At 46.3% G+C, this 20,397-nt stretch overlaps 1 protein-coding gene and 1 long non-coding RNA gene across 5 annotated transcripts in view; one reads left to right on the top strand and one right to left on the bottom strand.

Annotated features, from left to right (window-relative positions):
* Positions 1–20,397, bottom strand: part of lrrk1 (leucine-rich repeat kinase 1) — a 269,006-nt gene that overhangs the window by 213,680 nt on the left and 34,929 nt on the right. For all 4 annotated transcript variants that reach the window (XM_068017674.1, XM_068017673.1, XM_068017671.1 and 1 more), the window contains one exon: positions 6,641–6,810. In XM_068017674.1, the coding sequence (XP_067873775.1) occupies positions 6,641–6,793 (153 nt within the window). In that variant the 5' untranslated portion in view covers positions 6,794–6,810. The remainder of the gene's footprint in view (positions 1–6,640; positions 6,811–20,397) is intronic.
* The window catches only part of LOC137352375 (uncharacterized), a 94,370-nt gene continuing 93,432 nt past the window's right edge, over positions 19,460–20,397 (top strand). Inside the window, exon 1 of the long non-coding RNA XR_010969692.1 lies at positions 19,460–19,543. This is a non-coding gene — a long non-coding RNA (uncharacterized lncRNA). The remainder of the gene's footprint in view (positions 19,544–20,397) is intronic.

The raw sequence follows: 20,397 nt of genomic DNA on the forward strand, positions 1-20,397 counted from the left end.
GAGGGAACCAACAAGAGGGGAAAACATACTTGCCCTCGTCCTCACCAATCTGCCTGCCTCAGATGCATCTGTCCATGACAGTATTGGTAGGAGTGACCACCGCACAGTCGTTGTGGAGACGAAGTCCCACCTTCAGATTGAGGATACTCTCCATCGTGTTGTGTGGCACTACCACCGTGCTAAATGGGATAGATTTCGAACAGATCGAGCAATGCAAAACTGGGCATCCATGACGCGCTGTGGGCCATCAGCAGCAGCAGGATTGTACTCAACCACAATCTGTAACCTCATGGCACAGCATATCCCCCACTCTACCATTACCATCAAGCCAGGAGACCAACCCTGGTTCAATGAAGAGTGCAGGATGGCATGCCAAGAGCAACACCAGGGAAACCTCAAAATGAGGTGTCAACCTGGTGAAGCTACAACACAGGACTGTGTGTCAAATTGCATAAGCAGCATGCAATAGACAGAGCTAAGCGATCCCATAACCAATGGATCAGATCTAAGCTCTGCAGTCCTGCCACATCCAGAATGGTGGTGGACAATTAAACAACTAACTGGAGGAGGTGACTCCACAAATATCCTCATCCTCAACAATGGGGGAGCCCAGCACATCAGTGCGAAAGATAAGGCTGAAGCATTTGCAACAATCTTCAGCCAGTAGTGCCGAGTTGATGATCCATCACGGCCTCCTCCTGAAGTCCCCAGCATCACAGATGCCAGACTTCAGCCAATTCGATTCACTCCGCGTGTTATCAAAAAACGATTGAAGGCACTGGATACTGCAAAGGCCCTGACAATATTCCGGCAATAGTACTGAAGACCTGTGCTCCAGAACTTGCCGTGCCCCGAGCCAAGCTGTTCCAGTGCAGCTACAACACTGGCATCTACCCTGCAATGTGGAAAATTGCCCAGGTATGTCCTATACACAAAAAGTAGGACAAGTCCAACCCGGCCAATTACCGCCCTATCAGCCTACTCTCAATCATCAGTAAAGTGATGGAAGGTGTCATCGACAGTGCTATCAAGCAGCACTTGCTTAGCAATAACCTGCTTCGTGACACTCAGTTTGGGTTCCGCCAGGGCCACTCAGCTCCTGACCTCATTACAGCCTTGGTTCAAATATGCAGGAGTTCCTTAGGGAAGTATCGTAGGCCCAACCATCTTCAGCTGCTTCATCAATGACCTTCCTTCAATTATAAGGTCAGAAGTGGGGATGTTCGCTGATGATTGCACAATGTTCAGCATTATTCGTGACTCTTCAGATACTGAAGCAGTCCGTGTAGAAATGCAGCAAGACCTGGACAATATTCAGGCTTGGGCTGATAAGTGGCAAGTAACATTCGCGCCACACAAGTGCCAGGCAATGACCACCTCCAACAAGACAGAATCTAACCATCTCCTCTTAACATTCAATAGCATTACCATCACTGAATACCCCACTATCAACATCCTCGAGGCTACCATTGACCAGAAACTGAACTGGAGTAGCCATATAAATACCGTGACTACAAGAGCAGGCCAGAGGCTAGGAATCCTGCAGTGAGTAACTCACCTCCTGACTCCCCAAAGCCTGTCCACCATCTACAAGGCACAAGTCAGGAGTGTGATGTAATACTCCCCACTTGCCTGGATGGGTGCAGCTCCAACAACACTCAAGAAGCTCGACACCATCCAGGACAAAGCAGCCCGCTTGATTGGCACCCCATCTACAAACATTCACTCCCTCCACAACTACGCACAGTGGCAGCAGTGTGTACCATCTACAAGATGCACTGCAGCAATGCACCAAGGCGCCTTAGACAGCACCTTCCAAACTCACAACCTCTACCAACCAGAAGGACAAGGGCAGTAAATGCATGGGAACACCACCACCTCCAAGTTCCCCTCCAAGTCACACACCATCCTGACTTGGAACTATATCGCCGTTCTTTTACTGTCGCTCGGTCAAAATTCTGGAACTCCCTTCATAACAGCACTGTGGGTGTACATGGACTGCAGCGGTTCAAGAAGGCAGCTCACCACCACCTTCTCAAGGCAATTAGGGATGGGCAATAAATGCTGGCCTAGCCAGCGACACCCACATCCCATGAATGAATAAAAAAAACATAAGATTGTCAAGGGGCTGGATAGGGTAGACACTGAAAGATTGTTTCTGCTGATCAGGGAATCAAAAACATGGGGCCACAGTCTCAGGCTAAGGGACTGATCACTTAGGACTGAGATGAGGAGAAATTACTTCATTCAAAGGGTTGCGAATCATTGACATTCTCTACCCGAGAGGGTTAGAATTAGAATTAGAACATTACAGCGCAGTACAGGCCCTTCGGCCCTCGATGTTGCGCCGACCTGTGAAACCATCTGACCTACACTATTCCATTTTCATCCATATGTCTATCCAATGACCACTTAAATGCCCTTAAAGTTGGCGAGTCTACTACTGCTGCAGGCAGGGCGTTCCACGCCCCTACTACTCTCTGAGTAAGGAAACTACCTCTGACATCTGTCCGATATCTATCACCCCTCAACTTAAAGCTATGTCCCCTCGTGTTTGCCATCACCATCCGAGGAAAAAGACTCTCACTATCCACCCTATCTAACCCTCTGATTATCTTATATGTCTCTATTAAGTCACCTCTCCTCCTCCTTCTCTCCAACGAAAACAACCTCAAGTCCCTCAGCCTTTCCTCGTAAGACCTTCCCTCCATACCAGGCAACATCCTAGTAAATCTCCTCTGCACCCTTTCCAAAGCTTCCACATCCTTCCTATAATGCGGTGACCAGAACTGCACGCAATACTCCAGGTGCGGTCTCACCAGAGTTTTCTACAGCTGCAGCATGACCTCGTGGCTCCGAAACTCGATCCCCCTACTAATAAAAGCTAACACACCATATGCCTTCTTAACAGCCCTATTAACCTGGGTAGCAACTTTCAGGGATTTATGTACCTGGACACCAAGATCTCTCTGTTCATCTACACTACCAAGAATCTTCCCATTAGCCCAGTACTCTGCATTCCTGTTACTCCTTCCAAAGTGAATCACCTCACGCTTCTCCGCATTAAACTCCATTTGCCATCTCTCAGCCCAGCTCTGCAGCCTATCTATGTCCCTCTGTACCCTACAACATCCTTCGGCACTATCCACAACTCCACCGACCTCAGTGTCATCCGCAAATTTACTAACCCACCCTTCTACACCCTCATCCAGGTCATTTATAAAAATGACAAACAGCAGTGGTCCCAAAACAGATCCTTGCAGTACACCACTAGTAACTAAACTCCATGATGAACATTTGCCATCAACCACCACCCTCTGTCTTCTTTCAGCTATCCAATTTCTGATCCAAAGCTCTAAATCACCTTCAACCCCATACTTCCGTATTTTCTGCAATAGCCTACCATGGGGAACCTTATCAAACGCCTTACTGAAATCCATATACACCACATCCACTGCTTTACCCTCATCCACCTGTTTGGTCACCTTCTCGAAAAACTCAATAAGGTTTGTGAGGCACGACCTACCCTTCACAAAACCGTGCTGAATATCGCTAATGAACTTATTCTTTTCAAGATGATTATCAATCCTGTCTCTTATAACTTTTTCCAACATTTTACCCACAACCGAAGTAAGGCTCACAGGTCTATAATTACCAGGGCTGTCTCTACTCCACTTCTTGAACAAGGGGACAACATTTGCTATCCTCCAGTCTTCCGGCACTATTCCTGTCGACAATGATGACATAAAGATCATGGACAAAGGCTCTGCAATCTCCTCCCTAGCTTCCCAGAGAATCCTAGGATAAATCCCATCTGGCCCAGGGGACTTATCTATTTTCACACTTTCAAAAACTGCTAACACCTCCTCTTTGTGAACCTCAATCCCATCTAGCCTAGTAGCCTGAATCTCAGTATTCTCCTCGACAACATTTTCTTTCTCTACTGTAAATACTGACGCAAAATATTCATTTAACGCTTCCCCTATCTCCTCTGATTCCACACACAGGGTTGTGGATGCTCCATCATTGAATACATTTAAGGCTGGAATAGACAGATTTTTAGTCGCTCAGTAATCAAGGGGTATGGCGAGCGGGTGGGAAAGTGGAATTGAAGCCGAAGATCAGCCATGATCATTTTGAATGGCGGAACAGGCTCGATGGGCCATATGGTCTACTCCTGCTCCTATTTCTTATGTTCTTGTATGTTGCAGTGAAGGCTGACAGCGGGGATCAAAGTGAGTAAAGTCCAAGATAACAGAAATGACTTCAACAATGTCAAGGTATTTCAGGTATGGAACTTGTGTTTTCTACCTGTCAAGCAGTGAAAACACACTCTCAGAACAAGTCCTGTGAGCCTTTTACATAGACAGGGCAGCAGCTGTTCTGTTTCAATTTTTGAAGGCTTTCCAACGTGTTAATTCCACAGAGCCATCAATCTCTGCTGTGCTCTCACCTTGCTGATCCTGGCGAGATCTTCAGGAAACTTGCTGGTTTAAATTTTCATTTAATTGCCTGTTTACGTATTCAAATAACAGGCCCACCCTCCTGACGTAGTGTTTCCCGCACACCTCCAAATGCACAAGGGTTAAAGACGGAAGCAAATGGAATCATGTCAGGTTTCCAACATGGCAGTGTTTTTATTTTGCTGATTCAACTCCCCACCTGCACCAGCAGCAGACCCCCATGTACCCCATTTTCAGGTTAATATTCTGCCCCATATTGCTTGATCATTAATCCAGACATCTGGATTACTAGTCCAGTAACATAATCATGATGCTACGATATGTTACTATACAATATGTATAGCATAATTATAATTGTGAGTATATGGAAAGTATGCAAATAGAAAACTGAGGGACCTATACAACACAAGAGGCCATTTGGCCCGGCAATAGTACTGAAGAGCTGTGCTCCAGAACTTGCCGTGCCCCTAGCCAAGCTGTTCCAATACAGCGACAACACTGGCATCTACCCTGCAATGTGGAAAATTGCCCAGGTAGTCCTATACACAAAAAGCAGGACAAGTCCAATCCGGCCAATTACCACCCCATCAGCCTACTCTCAATCATCAGTAAAGTGATGGAAGGTGTCATCAACAGTGCCATCAAGCAGCACTTGCTTAGCAATAACCTGCTCAGTGACGCTCGGTTTGGTTTCCGCCAGGGCCACTCAGCTCCTGACCTTTGAGCTGTGGTTCAAACATGGACAAAAGAGCTGAACTCAAGAGGTGAGTTGAGAGTGACTGCCCTTGACATCAAGGCAGCATTTGACCGAGTATGGCATCAAGGAGCCCTAGCAAAACTGAGGTCAATGGGAATCGGGGGAAAACCCTCCGCTGGCTGGAGTCATACCTAGCACAAAGAAAGATGGTTGTGGTTGTTGGAGGTCAATCATCTGAGCTCCAGGACATCACTGCAGGAGTTCCTCAGGGTAGTGTATTAGGCCCAACCATCTTCAGCTGCTTCATCAATGACCTACCATCAATCATAAAGTCAGAAGTGGGGATGTTCGCTGATGATTGCACAATGTTCAGCACCATTCGTGACTCCTCAGATACTGAAGCAGTCCGTGTGGAAATGCAGCAAGACCTGGACAATATCCAGGCTTGGGCTGATAAGTGGCAAGTAACATTCGCGCCACACAAGTGCCAGGCAATGACCATCTCCAACAAGAGAGAATCTAACCATCTCCCCTTGACATTCAACGGCATTACCATCGCTGAATCCCCCACTATCAACATCCTAGGGGCTACCATTAACCAGAAACTGAACTGGAGTAGCCATATAAATACTCTGGCTACAAGAGCAGGACAGAGACTAGGAATCCTGAGGCGAGTAACTCACTTCGTGACGCCCCAAAGCCTGTCCACCATCTACAAGGCACAAGTCAGGAGCGTGATGGAATACTCTCCATTTGCCTGGATGGGTGCAGCTCTAACAACACTCAAGAAGCTCGACACCATCCAGGACAAAGCAGCCCATTTGATTGGCACCCCATCTACAAACATTCACTCCCTTCACCACCGACGCTCAGTGGCAGCAGTGTGTACCAACTACAAGATGCACTGCAGCAATGCACCAAGGCTCCTTAGACAGCACCTTCCAAACCCGCGACCTCTACTAACTAGAAGGACAAGGGCAGCAAATGCATGGGAACACCACCACATGCAAGTTCCCCTCCAACTCACACACCATCCTGACTTGGAACTATATCGCCGTTCCTTCACTGTCGATGGGTCAAAATCCTGTAACTCCCTTCCTAACAGCACTGTGGGTATACCTACCCCAAATGGACTGCAGCGGTTCAAGAAGGCAGCTCACCACCACCTTCTCAAGGGCAATTAGGGATGGGCAATAAATGCTGGCCTCGCCTGCGACGCCCACATCGCTGAATGAATATAAAAAAAAACATTTATTCCAGTTCTTTCAAAGAGCTATCCAACTAGCCCCACTCCCATGCTCTTTCCCCATAGCTCTACAAATTCCTCCCTTTCTACTTCTGGGGGCGCAGCTCAGTAATGGGAGATTCATGTTTCATCTCACAAACTTACTGCCTTACTCCTCCCACCACCCATGGCCAGTGGCATCTAGGGACAAAGAATAAATTTTCGAGAGGATTAAATATTATTTTAAATTCTTACCGGCTCCACTTTGCAGTTTGTCTCTTCACAAAACAGTCTAGCGAGCTGCTGAGCTCTTCCCATGTCCCCTGCTCCATACGCTGCCTGAATCTTCTCTAGAGTTGGGCACTGATTGAAGGACAGGCTGCCCAATCCTGACTGCTTGCTTCCCATAGTCTTGGGAACTGTCTCTGCAAACAAAAGCATTGTTCAGATCTTCAATCAAGCAGTTACAATTTCTCTTCAGACCCTATTATATAAATAAACAACTTTGTCCTCTTCTGGGTTAAGAAACATGATATGCAGGCTGGGTGACCTTAGTATTTTTTATCACTGAAGCCCAGGGTTTAAATCCAACCAGAACAATGGGATGAAAGTTTAGTCTTCATGTGATGTCAGTCTCAGTAGTCACCAACCCAGAGCACAGAACTGTCCAATATGGTGGCACTAAATTAGCAACATCGGTGTGGGGAAACCTTCACACTTCAGTTAACTAGTTGTGAGGGCTCAGCTTCAGTGTAAGGTGATTAATTTCAGGGAAAAGTGCTAACCAACTATTGGTCCATGTTCCGACTGTTATTGGTTTATGCTCAAGGTGAGGTGGTGGCGTAGTGGTAATGTCATTGGACTGGTAATCCAGAGACCAGGCTAATGCTTTGGGGACATGGGTTCAAATCCCACCATTGCAAATAGTAAAATTTGAATTCAATTAATAAATCTGGAATTAAAAAGCTAGTCTAATGATGAAACAATTGTCGATTGTTGTAAAAACCCATCTGGTTCACTTACGTCCTTCAGGGAAGGAAATCGGCCTGGTCTGACCTACATGTGACTCCAGACCCACAGCAATGTGGTTGACTCTTAAAATGTCCTCCATGCTGCTTGTTCGACATCCAAAATTGGATAACCGAAATTTCCTCTAAATATCGAGAAGACTGAAGCTATTGTCTTTGGTCTCCGCCACAATTTCTTTCCCTAGCTACTGACTCCAACACTCTCCCTGACAACTGTCTGAAGCTGAACCAGAACCAGACTGTTTGCAACCTCGGTGTCTTATTTGACCCCAAGATGAGCTCTGGGTACATATCTCCACCATTGCTAAGACAGCCTATTTCTACCTCTAATATCACCCAACTCCACCCCCTGCCTCAGCTCGTCAGCTCCTGAAACCCTCATCCATCCCTTTGTTACCTCTAGGCTTGACTATTCCAATGCCCCTGTGGCCAGTCTCCCATCTTGCACCCTCCATAAACCTGAGCTTATCTAAAATCTGCTGCCCATATCCCAACTTACACTAAGTGCTGTTCATTCATCACCCTTGTGCTCGTTGACCTACCATTACCAGCCCATGGTCTGGTAATGCCTCGATTTTAAAATTCTCATCCTTGTTTTCAAATCATCTCCATTGCCTCGCCCCTCCCTATCTCTGTAACCTCCTCCTGCCCCACAACCCTCTGATCTCAACACTCCCCTAATTCTGGCCTCTTGCACATCCCTGATTTTCATTACTCCATTATTGGCGGCAATGCCTTCAGTGATGCACCTTGGGACATTTTACTATGTTAAAGGCACTATATAAATGCAGGTGGCTGTTGTTATCAGCAGCGACACTATCGGTCCATGATTGCACTAATTTGAAGATTCCCACTCCTTGAGTTGCTCAGGTTAAAGAGGTGATGATTTTGAATTATTATCATAGGGAACAGCTCCGACATCATTAACTTAGTCCAGGTTCCCCTTTCCATCGAGCTTCAGCAATAGGTCTCCACACTCACTCATCAACATCTCTATTCTGCCTTCTGGGCATGGCTGTTTTTCCACTACTTGGTTTCAACCACTTTTCCACTCCTCAAGTCCAGTCTCATCTCTGCTACCCGGCCCCAGCTTGTGCTCTACTCCCCTACCTGGGCTCAGTCTCTTTCATTCACCTGGCCCCTGCTCCAGGACCTGGTCCCAGACTCAGCTTCTGTTCCTCAGGTGTGGCCTTGGCTCTGCTCTCCCCTTTCTCTCCCAGATGGTTTCAGTTATAATATCTTCTGGGTATTATTCATCTTATTGTTTATAACATTAGCAGAATTATTATGGAGTAATCGATAATACGCAGTTTTTGTCTGTCTGGAATGTTTTGATAGGTCGGTTTAAGGGGTGCATCTGTTGGTGGGTTGATTTGGTGGGCGGTGCCTGGATACACTCAGTACCCGAATGTTACAACAAAGTTTTGAAATATCTAATTAACCAACTGTCATCCCACAGGTGCAGAACGGAGTTTTACACAACAACCTCACCAAGCATAACACACTCCGCAAGGGGTGGGGGAACGGCATGAGATGCCAGCGGTGGGTGCGGGGGTGACTGGTATGGGAGTTGGGGGGGCAATGAATGGGAGGGATGGAATGGGGGATGGGGAAGGCATGGGAATAAGGGGTGGTATGGCATGGGGATGATATGAGAGGGATGAAAGGAATGGGTGGGGTAAGGCATGAGAGGGGTAGCATGGAAAGGATGAAATGGCATGGGATGGGGATTTAAAGTACTGCTGCAATAAACATATTAAGTGCACTGAAAATGTTGTGCAGGTCTCTGCTAGTCATATCATATTTCTTGCTTGACTGCCTGCATGGCTAGAGTATTTGTTTGTCTAGTAGACTTTTAAATAATCATTTACAACGTTCAGTATTAGATATATTTAACTGTAATTGAGTAAACTCCAAGAGATGCAGCCTGGGCTGTGTGGGACAACAAACACACAGGTTCTTGTTCTAAATCTGCGGCAATAAAGATAAATGAGGTAGTGCAGTTGATGTGGTCCACATGGATTTTAGCAAAAGCAAAGGCTTTTGACAATGTCCCACATGGTAGCCTGGTTAAAAAATTAAAATCCCATGGGATCCAGGGAAATGCAACAAGGTGGATACAGAATTAGCTCAGTGGCAGGAAACAAAGGGTAATTATTGACAGCTGTTTTAGCCACTGGAGGGCTGTTTTCAGTGGCGTTCCGCAGGGCTCAGTACTGGGTCCCCTGCTTTTTGTGGTGTATATTAAAGATTTGGACATAAATGTAGGGGGCCTAATCAAGGAGATTGTGGATGACACAAAGATTGGCTGTGTGGTAGATAGCGAGGGTAGCTATAGGCTGCAGGAAGATATTGATGGTCTGGTCAGATGGGCAGAAAAGTGGCTAATAGATTCAACTTGGAGAAGTGTGAGGTGAAGCATTTGGGGAGGTCAAACAAGGCAAAGGAATACACGATTAATGGCAAAATACTGAGAAGTGTAGAGGAAGTAAGGGACCTTAGAGTGAATGTCCACAGAGCCCTGAAGGTAGCAGGACAGGTCGATTAGGTGGTTAAGAAGGCATATGGAATCCTTTCCTTTATTAGCTGACATATTGAATACAAGAGCAGGGAGGTTATGCTGGAACTGTATAAGTCATTGGTTAGGCCACAACTTGAGTTGTAAGCAGCATGTGATAGACAGAACTCAGAGATCCCATAACCAACGGATCTGATCAAAGCACTGCAGTCCTGCCACATCCAGCCGTGAATTCTTCTTCTTTGGCCTCCTTGTCTCGAGAGACAATGGGTAAGCGCCTGGAGGTGGTCAGTGGTTTGTGAAGCAGCCTCTGGAGTGGCTATAAAGGCCAATTCTAGAGTGACAGACTCTTCCACAGGCGCTGCAGATAAAATTGGTTATCGGGCTGTTACATAGTTGGCTCTCCCCTTGCGCTTGTCTTTTTTCCTGCCAACTGCTAAGTCTCTTCGACTCGTCACTCTTTGGCCCCGCCTTTATGGCTGTCTGCCAGCTCTGGCAATTACTGGCAACTGACTCCCACGACTTGTGATCAATGTCACAGGACTTCATGTCGCGTTTGCAGACGTCTCTAAAGCAGAGACATGGACGGCCGGTGGGTCTGATACCAGTGGCGAGCTCACTGTACAATGTGTCCTTGGGGATCCTGCCATCTTCCATGTGGCTCATATGGCCAAGCCATCTCAAGCGCCGCTGGCTCAGTAGGGTGTATATGCTGGCGATGTTGGCCGCCTCGAGGACTTCTGCGTTGGAGATACGGTCCTGCCACCTGATGCCAAGATTCTCCGGAGGCAACGAAGATGGAATGAATTGCGACGTCGCTCTTGGCTGACATATGTTGTCCAGGCCTCGCTGCCATAGAGCAAGGTGCTGAGGACACAGGCTTGATACACTCGGACTTTTGTGTTCTGTGTCAGTGCGCCATTTTCCCACACTCTCTTGGCCAGTCTGGACAATGCAGCAGATGCTTTTCCTATGCGCTTGTTGATTTCTGCATCGAGAGACAGGTTACTGGTGATAGTTGAGCCTACGTAGGTGAACTCTTGAACCACTTCCAGAGCGTGGTCGCCGATATTGATGGATGGAGCATTTCTGACGTCCTGTCCCATGATGTTCGTTTTCTTGAGGCTGATGGTTAGGCCAAATTCACTGCAGGCAGCCGCAATCCTGTCCATGAGTCTCTGCAGACACTCGTCTGTGTGGGATGTTAATGCAGCATCGTCAGCAAAGAGGAGTTCCCTGATGAGGACCTTCCGTACTTTGGTCTTCGCTCTTAGACGGGCAAGGTTGAACAACCTGCCATCTGATTTTGTGTGGAGGAAAATTCCTTCTTCTGAAGACTTGAACGTATGTGAGAGCGGTAGAGAGAAGATCTCAAACAGTGTAGGTGTGAGAACACAGCCCAGTTTCACGCCACTCAGGATAGGAAAGGGCTCTGATGAGGCACCGCTATGCTGAATTGTGCCTTTCATATTGTCATGGAATGAGGTGATGATACTTAGTAGCTTTGGTGGATATCCGATCTTTGCTAGTCATCTGAAGAGACCACGTCTGCTGACGAGGTCAAATGCTTTGGTGAGATCTATGAAAGCAACGTAGAGGGGCATCTGTTGTTCACGGCATTTCTCCTGTAGCTGGCGAAGGGAGAACAGCATGTCAATGGTGGATCACTCTGAGTGAAAGCCACACTGTGCCTCAGGATAGCCACACTCAGCCAGCTTCTGGAGCCTGTTGAAAACGGCTCAAGCGAAGACTTTCCCCACTATGCTGAGCAGGGAGATCCCGTGGTAGTTGTTGCAGTCACCGCGGTCACCCTTGTTCTTATCAAGGGTGATGATATTGGCATCACGCATGTCCTGTGGTACTGCTCCCACATCCCAGCACAGTGTATGGTGGTGAACAATTAAACAACTAACTGGAGGAGGTGGCTCCACAAATATCCACATTCTCAATGATGGGGGAGCCCATCCCCCAACATCAGTGCAAAAGATAAGGCTGAAGCATTTGCAACAATCTTCAGCCATAAGTGCCGAGTTGATGATCCATCTCGGCCTCCTCCTGACGTCCCCAGCATCACAGATGCCAATCTTCAGCCAATTCGATTCACTCCGCATGATATCAAGAAACGAATGAAGATTGTGGTTGTTGGAGGTCAATCATCTCAGCTCCAGGACATCACTACAGGAGTTCCTCAGGGTAGCGTCCTAGGCCCAACCATCTTCAGCTGCTTCATCGATGACCTTCCTTCAATCATAAGGTCAGAAGTGGGGATGTTCACTGATGATTGCACAATGTTCAGCACCATTTGTAACTCCTCAGATACTGAAGCAGTCCATGTAGAAATGCAGCAAGACCTGGACAATATCCAGGCTTGGGCTGGTAAGTGGCAAGTAACATTCACACCACACAAGTGCCAGGCAATGACCATCTCCAACGAGAGAGAATCTAACCATCTCCCCTTGACATTCAACAGCATTACTATTGCTGAATCCCCCACTACTGAATCCTAGGGGCTACCATTGACCAGAAACTGAACTGGAGTAGCCATATAAATACCGTGGCTACAAGAGCAGGTCAGAGGCTAGGAATCCTGCGGCGAGTAACTCACCTCCTGACTCTCCAAAGCCTTTCCACCATCTACAAGGCACATGTCAGGAGTGTGATGGAATACTCTCCACTTGCCTGGATGGGTGCAGCTCCAACAACACTCAAGAAGCTCGACACCATCCAGTACAAAGCAGCCCATTTGATTGGCACCCCATCTACAAACATTCACTCCCTCCACCACCGACGCACAATGGCAGCAGTGTGTACCATCTACAAGATGCACTGCAGCAACACACCAAGGCTCTTTAGACAGCACCTTCCAAACCGGCGACCTCTACCAAATAGAAGGACCAGAGCAGCAAATGCATGGGAACACCTCCATCTGCAAGTTCCCCTCCAAGTCACACACCATCCTGACTTGGAACTATATCGCCGTTCCTTCACTGTCGCTGGGTCAAAATCCTGGAACTCCCTTCCTAACAGCACTCTGTGTGTACCTACCTCCCATGGACAGCAGCAGTTCAAGAAGGCTGCTCACCATCACCTTCTCAATGGCAATTTGGGATGGGCAATAAATGCTGGCTTAGCCAGCGACGCCCACATCCCATGAATGAATAACAAAACAGTACTGTGTGCAGTTCTGGTCACCTCATTACAGAAAGGATGTAATTGCACTAGAGAGGGTACAGAGGAGATTTAGAGTGGAGGTGAAGGGTCTATTCACCTCAGCAGAGAGGTCAGTGACGAGGGGGCATAGATTTAAAATGATTGGTAGAAAAATCAGGGGGGAGATAAGGAAAAGCTTTTTCACCCAGAGGGTGGTGATGGTCTGGAACTCACCGCCTGAAAGGGTAGTTGAGGCAGAGATCCTCAACTCATTCAAAAGGAGTCTGGATATGCACCTCAAGTGCCGTAAGCTGCTGGCTACGGACCAAATGCTGTAAAGTGGGATTAGAATAGGTGGATTGTTTTTCAGCAGGCACAGACATGATGGACCAAGTGGCCTCTTTCTGTGCCTTAAACTTTCTACAATTCTATTCTATAAATTAGAATTTCTGCATTCATGTATTATCACTCGTCAACTTTGACAAGGTCCCGTATGGTAGGCTGGTCTAGAAGGTTTGAACACATGGGATCCAGGGTGAGCTAGCAAATTCGATTCAAAAATGGCTTGGTGATAGGAGGCAGGTGGTGGTAGTGGAGGGTTGTTTTTCAGATTGGAGGCCGGTGACCAGTGGTGTGCCGCAGGCATCGGTGCTGGGCCCTCTGTTGTTTGTCATATATATTAATGACTTGGATGTGAATGTAGGGGGCATGATTAGTAAGTTTGCAGATGACACCAAAATTGGTGGTGTAGTGGACAGTGAAGAAGGTTGTCTAAGGTTACAACAGGATATAGATCAACTGGGAAAGTGGGCAAGGGATTGGCAAATGGAATTTAATGCAGACAAGTGTGAAGTGATGCATTTTGAGAAGTTAAACCAGGGCAAGACATATACAATGAATGGCAGGGCCCTGGGTAGTGTTGTTGAGCAGAGAGATCTTGGGGTGCAAGTACATAGTTCCCTGAAAGTGGCAACACAGGTAAACAGGGTTGTGAAGACGGCGTATGGCATGCTTGCCTTCATCGGCCGAGGCATTGAGTACAAGAGTTGGGACGTCATGTTACAGTTGTACATAACGTTGGTTAGGCCGCATTTGGAGTACTGTGTGCAGTTCTGTTCGCCGCACGACAGGAAAGATGTGATTAAGCTAGAGAGGGTGCAGAAAAGATTCACAAGGATGTTGCCTGGTTTGGAGGGCTTGAGTTATAAAGAGAGATTGGATAGGCTGGGTCTGTTTTCGCTGGAGCGAAGGAGGCTGAGAGGGGACATGATAAAGGTATATAAAATTATGAGAGGCAGAGATAGGGTAGATAGCCAGAGTCTGTTTCCCATGGTAGGGGTGACTAAAACTGGAGGGCATAGATTTAAGGTGAAAGGGAGGAGGTTTAAAGGGGATCAAAGGGGTAAATTTTTCACACAAAGAATAGTGGGTATCTGTAATGAGCTGCCTGAGGAGGTGGTGGAGGCAGGAACAGTAGCAACATTTAAGAGGCATCTGGACAGGTACTTGAATGAGCAAGGCATAGAGGGATATGGAATTAATGCAGGCAGGTGGGATTAGTATGGATAGGCATTATGGTCGGCATGGATGCAGTGGGCTGAAGGGCCTGTTTCTATGCTGTACGACTCTACAACTATGTATGTGAGCATGAAAATATTTTAACAGTGAACATATCCACGTAGAATTTGTAGTCCTGTTTTAAAAATTAGCCAGAAAATTTCAGTTTGTTAAATAAACCCTGATTTTCACCCATGAATGTGCAAACATTGCCTCTGATTCTTCTTCACAACAGGTAAAGAGGGATTGAGTCAGGGATCTATGTGTCGAGAATTGTTGCAGCTCTCAACCATCTGCACCAGTCATACAGATCCATTAATTATTCATCTTTCTAACCCTGCAGGGGCCCTGATGTAACTGCGTAGAACATGTGCACATCTGTCAGACTTTCAGTTCACCAATCTGCAGGAGAGCGCAGAGAAAAATAGAGACTCCCAAAAACAAGTGTGTGTATATTAGAGAAAAATATACTGATCATATCGATGATGGCAAACTTATAAACAGAAAAACTACTTCAAAAGAGCAATAAAAAGGAACCTTAAGCTTCATTTTAATATGGTACTGAAATGTTGAATAATAGAATTAATTAAAATTTTAGTTGTTAAGAAGGATATTATGAAGCTAATCTTGTCCTTCAAGACATTTCTCATTATTTGTTCCACTTACCTGTTTTTCTTATTGGCATTATTTCATAATACAACAGAGCACACTGACCTTGTCACCTCTGATCAAAGACACAAACACTGCCCTGTACATCCAGGACAGCAAGTATGCATTACCAGTCAAACTCTGTACTAATATCCATGGTGATCTTTAATACATGAGGATGCTTAACCTTCTGCTGGATTACAGATACAACAAGAGCTCTCTGGTGCGCAGTTCTGCCGAGTGCCAGCCCACAGGCTTGTCACATGTTTGCTCTTTGTCTGGAGAGCTAAAATAGTCAGGGGGGAGATGAGGAGAATGATTTTTTTGTGCAGAGCTGTTATGAATGCTGGACTTTGTAACAGGATTGTTTTTAAAAATGGTGATTTTTAAAAGTTTAAGATGGAGTCTGGAAGGTCAGGTGACCTTATATTCACTCTGCTAAAGGACAAGACAGATCGAAGACTTTTTTGAATAAAAGAGACTGCAGGGGTAACACCTGAAGAACAATGGGTTTCATCCTCTCAGGCTTTCAGATCGTAAAACAAGGAGTCAGTGATTCTGAACATGCAAATATACCAAGCAGCTGTTAACATCTGGGAACAATGGAAGGCCCAGGTGGCTCTGTGAAACCAGACTTTTGGACTTTGCATATTGGAACAGGACAATAAGCTATTGACATTTGAGTCCAGATAAATTTAATAGATTTTCTGAAGAAAAGCAGGCTGAAGAAGGGAACCAGCAGTTGCAGCCTCAAGCAAGAGATGGGACACCTGCTCTCGGAGGCCAATACAGTAAAAGGCTGCGAAGGCTTGAACCTGTTTTGAAAGTTGAACTTTGTGGAGAAATAGAAAGATCACCAGGAAGGACCTTATTCACGGACATCCAGGTCGGAATTGCTGAGAAAAATGAGCAAAGAGGACATTGATTTTGAAAAGGTGTGTGAGATCCAACCCATTGCAAATGGGAGAAATTTGGAGCTGGTACAGGCACGACAGGCTGAATGTGCTGTTTGATTCTATGATTCAAGATACTATGAGGACTTTGTTGGGGCAGACTACAGGAGAATGCTGATCAACTACACACTGAAATGCTTGGTGCACTGGCAGGCCTGACAGATAGCCTCCAGTCACTGGCTAGAAGCATGAAGGATTTGACTCCAATATGGTACAATGCATCGCACAGAGCTTGGATCCCAACCTTTCCATTGTGGAAGTGGTGGATACCCTGATGGAAACACAGACAGACCGATCTATGATGGAGCGTCTGCTGACCGCTGACTCAGCTTCTACTGCAGGACAGGCAGAGGTCTCCCGATGTCTCAATGCTGAAGTGGAGGCTCAGAGGGAGGTCATGAGATCCATGCTTTCTCCCATGCAGGCTCATACTGCTGCTATCATGGCTGTGGATCTCAGTGTTCAGAAGAACATGAAGGCTCTCAGTAGTCCAGCGGTCTGTGCTCCTCTAGGTTATGAGGATTGATGAGGTCCCGCTTTGTGGTAGTGCTAGTGGCTCTATGGAGCACAAACCTGCTGCCCTTTGTCAATTAGGAAGGCAAAGAGGAACTATAAAATTAAATTATCAAGGAACATAAAACAAAATACTAAAATATTTTTACAGGCACATCTATAAACGAAGGAAAGCTGGACAGGAATAGGGCCATTAAGGGATAGACAGGATGTGTATCCTATGGGTAATAATACAGAGAGCAGAAATATTAAATTATTTGGCTTTGGTATTTAAAACGTGGTTAATCAGGCATACTGTGTCCTGGATATGTTCATGTGATGGAAATCCCACATGCCAAATGGAAAATATTAATTTTGTCGTATGGAACTTTGCCTGAGATTTTTTACTGGACATTAGTATAAATACTTTGAAAAAGCAGAACAGAGCATCTAAAAATGGCCACGCTCAAACGCCGGCTGGGAGACAGAGGTGATTACCCAGTCTAGCCAGAACAATAGAGGTGCTCCCTGATTCAATTACCTAGAATGGTTTTGTCAATGTTGACAACACCCATTGACTTTGCAAGAGCCAAGAACCCTGTCCCCCTACCAAATAGGTCTGAACAGCCTTGAATTTCAAGGACCATTCCAGAAACTTCTGTTTCAAAAAGGTGATCATATGACATGACTACCTGTGTAACTCTGAGAGTTTGTCAATTGTGCCAGAGAAAGCAGACAGTAACTGAACTCCAAGGAAGGAAGATCTCTCCTCTCTCCCTCTCCTGCAAAGTCCCAGGGAAGCCTTGCTGCAGCTGGACCTCAAATCTACAGATCCTCACAGTCAGCAACAAGGAGGATGGATAAAGCCTCTCTTTAGCCTTCCAGAACCAGAGGAGCAAGCACAAATTGTGCACGTGGCCCAGCGAGGACGTCAAGACTTCAATTTCAACTAAGGACACTGGGACTACACTTCCATATTTAAATTCCAATTTTATTAAGGACTCTACTCCAACCTCCCAACTCTGTTTTTTCCCCTCTATCTATTTGTGTGTGTGTACCTCTCGTATGAATGCGAGCATGGGTGCATCATGTATTTTAGTAATTTTAACCAGTTTAGAGTGATAAGGTTAATAAACTTACATATTTCTTGTTTAAACTCAAGAAAACCTGTCTGGTTGGTTCATTTACAAGTATATATTAGAGTAACCGGAGCAAGTGCTCACTGAGTTGATAAGTCAAATCATTGTTTTAAAAAGATAAACACTGTTGCGGTCAAACCAGAGAAGGGGCGAAAGGGGAGCCTGAGACCCCTTCCTCACCTGGTCCTAACAGAGTTTAGTTTAGTTTAGTTTAGAGATACAGCACTGAAACAGGCCCTTCGGCCCACCGAGTCTGTGCCGACCATCAACCACCCATTTATACTAATCCTACACTAATCCCATATTCCTACCACATCTTCAGCTGTTCCTATATTCCCCTACCACCTACCTATACTAGGGGCAATTTATAATAGCCAATTTACCTATCAACCGGCAAGTCTTTTGGCTGTGGGAGGAAACCAGAGCACCCGGAGGAAACCCACGCAGACACAGGGAGAACTTGCAAACTCCACACAGGCAGTACCCAGAATTGAACCTGGGTCGCTGGAGCCGTGAGGCTGCGGTGCTAACCACTGTGCCGCCCATATGGGCTTATCAGAAGAGGCACAGAGTGCAAAACCAAGGATATCATGGTAAACCTTTATAAAACACTGGTTCAGCCTCAACTGGAGTATTGTGTCCAACTATGGGCACTGCACCTTAGGAAGCATGTGAAGGCTTTATTGAGGGTGCAGAAAAGATTTATGAGAATGGTTCCAAGGATGAGGGCCTTCATTTTTGTGGACAGATTGGAGAAGCTGGGGCTGTTCTCTTTAGAGAAGTTTGAGACGAGATTTGATGAAGTTTTCAAAATCATGAGTGGTCAGGGCAGAGTAGATAGGGAGGAACTGTTCCCTTTGACATAAGGATTGAGAACGAGAGGACACTCATTTAAGGTGAATGGCAAAAGAACCAACTGCGACATCAGGAAAAGCTTTTTTTTCCCACAGCGACTGGTTAGCATCTGGTGGAGGCAGGTTCAATTGTGGCCTTCAAAAAAGGAATTGGACAATTATCTGAAAAGATTTGCAGGACCATAGGAAAAAGGACAGGGCAGGGGACTACATGAGTTGCTTTTGCCAAGAGCCAGCATGGATACGACGGGCCGAATGGCCGCCTTCTGTGCTGCAACCATTGTGATTTCATGCTGTAAATTTTTATATTATTCCATGCAAATTGCAACTCGTGATTTTGACAACAAATCTCTTGATTTTTAAGACTTTATTTATGAGATGGCGATGTTGGCACTCCTCTCCCCCTGGATGTGACCTGGACCGGCTAAGGGTGAATGTCTTCAGCCAGGATTCCCCCGGGGTTGGGGGGGCGACGGTTTGTGAGCTGAGTCTAACAGAGAAACCGATGTTATTCCGGGAGCGCCCTATGTGAGAGAGAAAGAACCTGTAACAGACAATTACAGCAGCGCACCACCAATTCCGACACCACCCAAGAACAGCCGCTCACCCGCGCGCTCCCCAGTCGCTGGGCGCCAACCGCCACTGCACGCACAACTCCCATCAGTCACCGCTGGATGGCTTTCCCCACTGTGCGCAGGTGCGGGGCGCGCTGCCGCATGGTTAATGTGGTTCTGACAGGGAGGGGGAAGCGGGCTTCCCGCCGACGCAGCGTCTGACAGGTGAGAGACGGTCCCAGTTGCAGCAGTTCATTAGCATCTGGTAAGTTCCCAGTTTAAAGAATCAGATTAGTATCACCACCTCTGGCAGGGCATTCACCTCATTTTCAATCATGGACACCCTAACACTCTCAGAACCAGGAGCACAGCGAGATTAATGACACTGTGCCCACCATGAAAACCAGATAATCATTCCTGCCTGGCATACAGCTGCAGGAGGCATGGAGAGCAGTGCTGTGAGAACCTGGCTAAATATGGAAATAAAAACAAAAAATGCTGGAAATACTCAGCAGGTCTGGCAGCATCTGTGGCGAGAGAAGCAGAGTTAACGATTCAGGCCCTTCATCAGACCTGGCAAAGGTTAGAAATGGAATAGATTTTAAGAAAATAAAGTGGGGGTGGGGTAAGAGATAACCAAAGAGAAGGTGTTGATAGGACAAAATCACAGAATAACTGACCAGAAGGTCATGGAGCAAAGGCAAACGGGATGTTAATGGTGTGGTGAAAGACAAAGCATTAGTGCAGTGAGGGTGTTAATTGACAGTAAAATAGAACAGCCCTGGCCCAAAGCACAAACATGAAAAAAAAAGCAGTAGGTAGACACATGGTTAAAAAAATGAATGATGAAACAAAATAAAATAAAACAAAGAAAAAAAAAATAAAAAGTGGGGGCCGTCATGCTCTGAAATTATTGAACTCACTGTTCAGTCTGGTAGGCCTAATGGGTAAATGAGATACTGTTCCTCGAGCTTGTGTTGACGTTCACTGGAACACTGCAGCAATCCCAGGACAGATTGTGGGCATGAGAGCAGGGGGGTGTGTTGAAATGGCAAGCGACAGGAAGCTCGGGGTCATGTTTTCAGTCTGAGCAGAGGTGCTCCGCAAACCAGTAACCCA

Source organism: Heterodontus francisci, chromosome 38 (genome assembly GCF_036365525.1).
Source record: "Heterodontus francisci isolate sHetFra1 chromosome 38, sHetFra1.hap1, whole genome shotgun sequence".
NCBI classification, from domain to species: Eukaryota; Metazoa; Chordata; class Chondrichthyes; order Heterodontiformes; family Heterodontidae; genus Heterodontus; species Heterodontus francisci.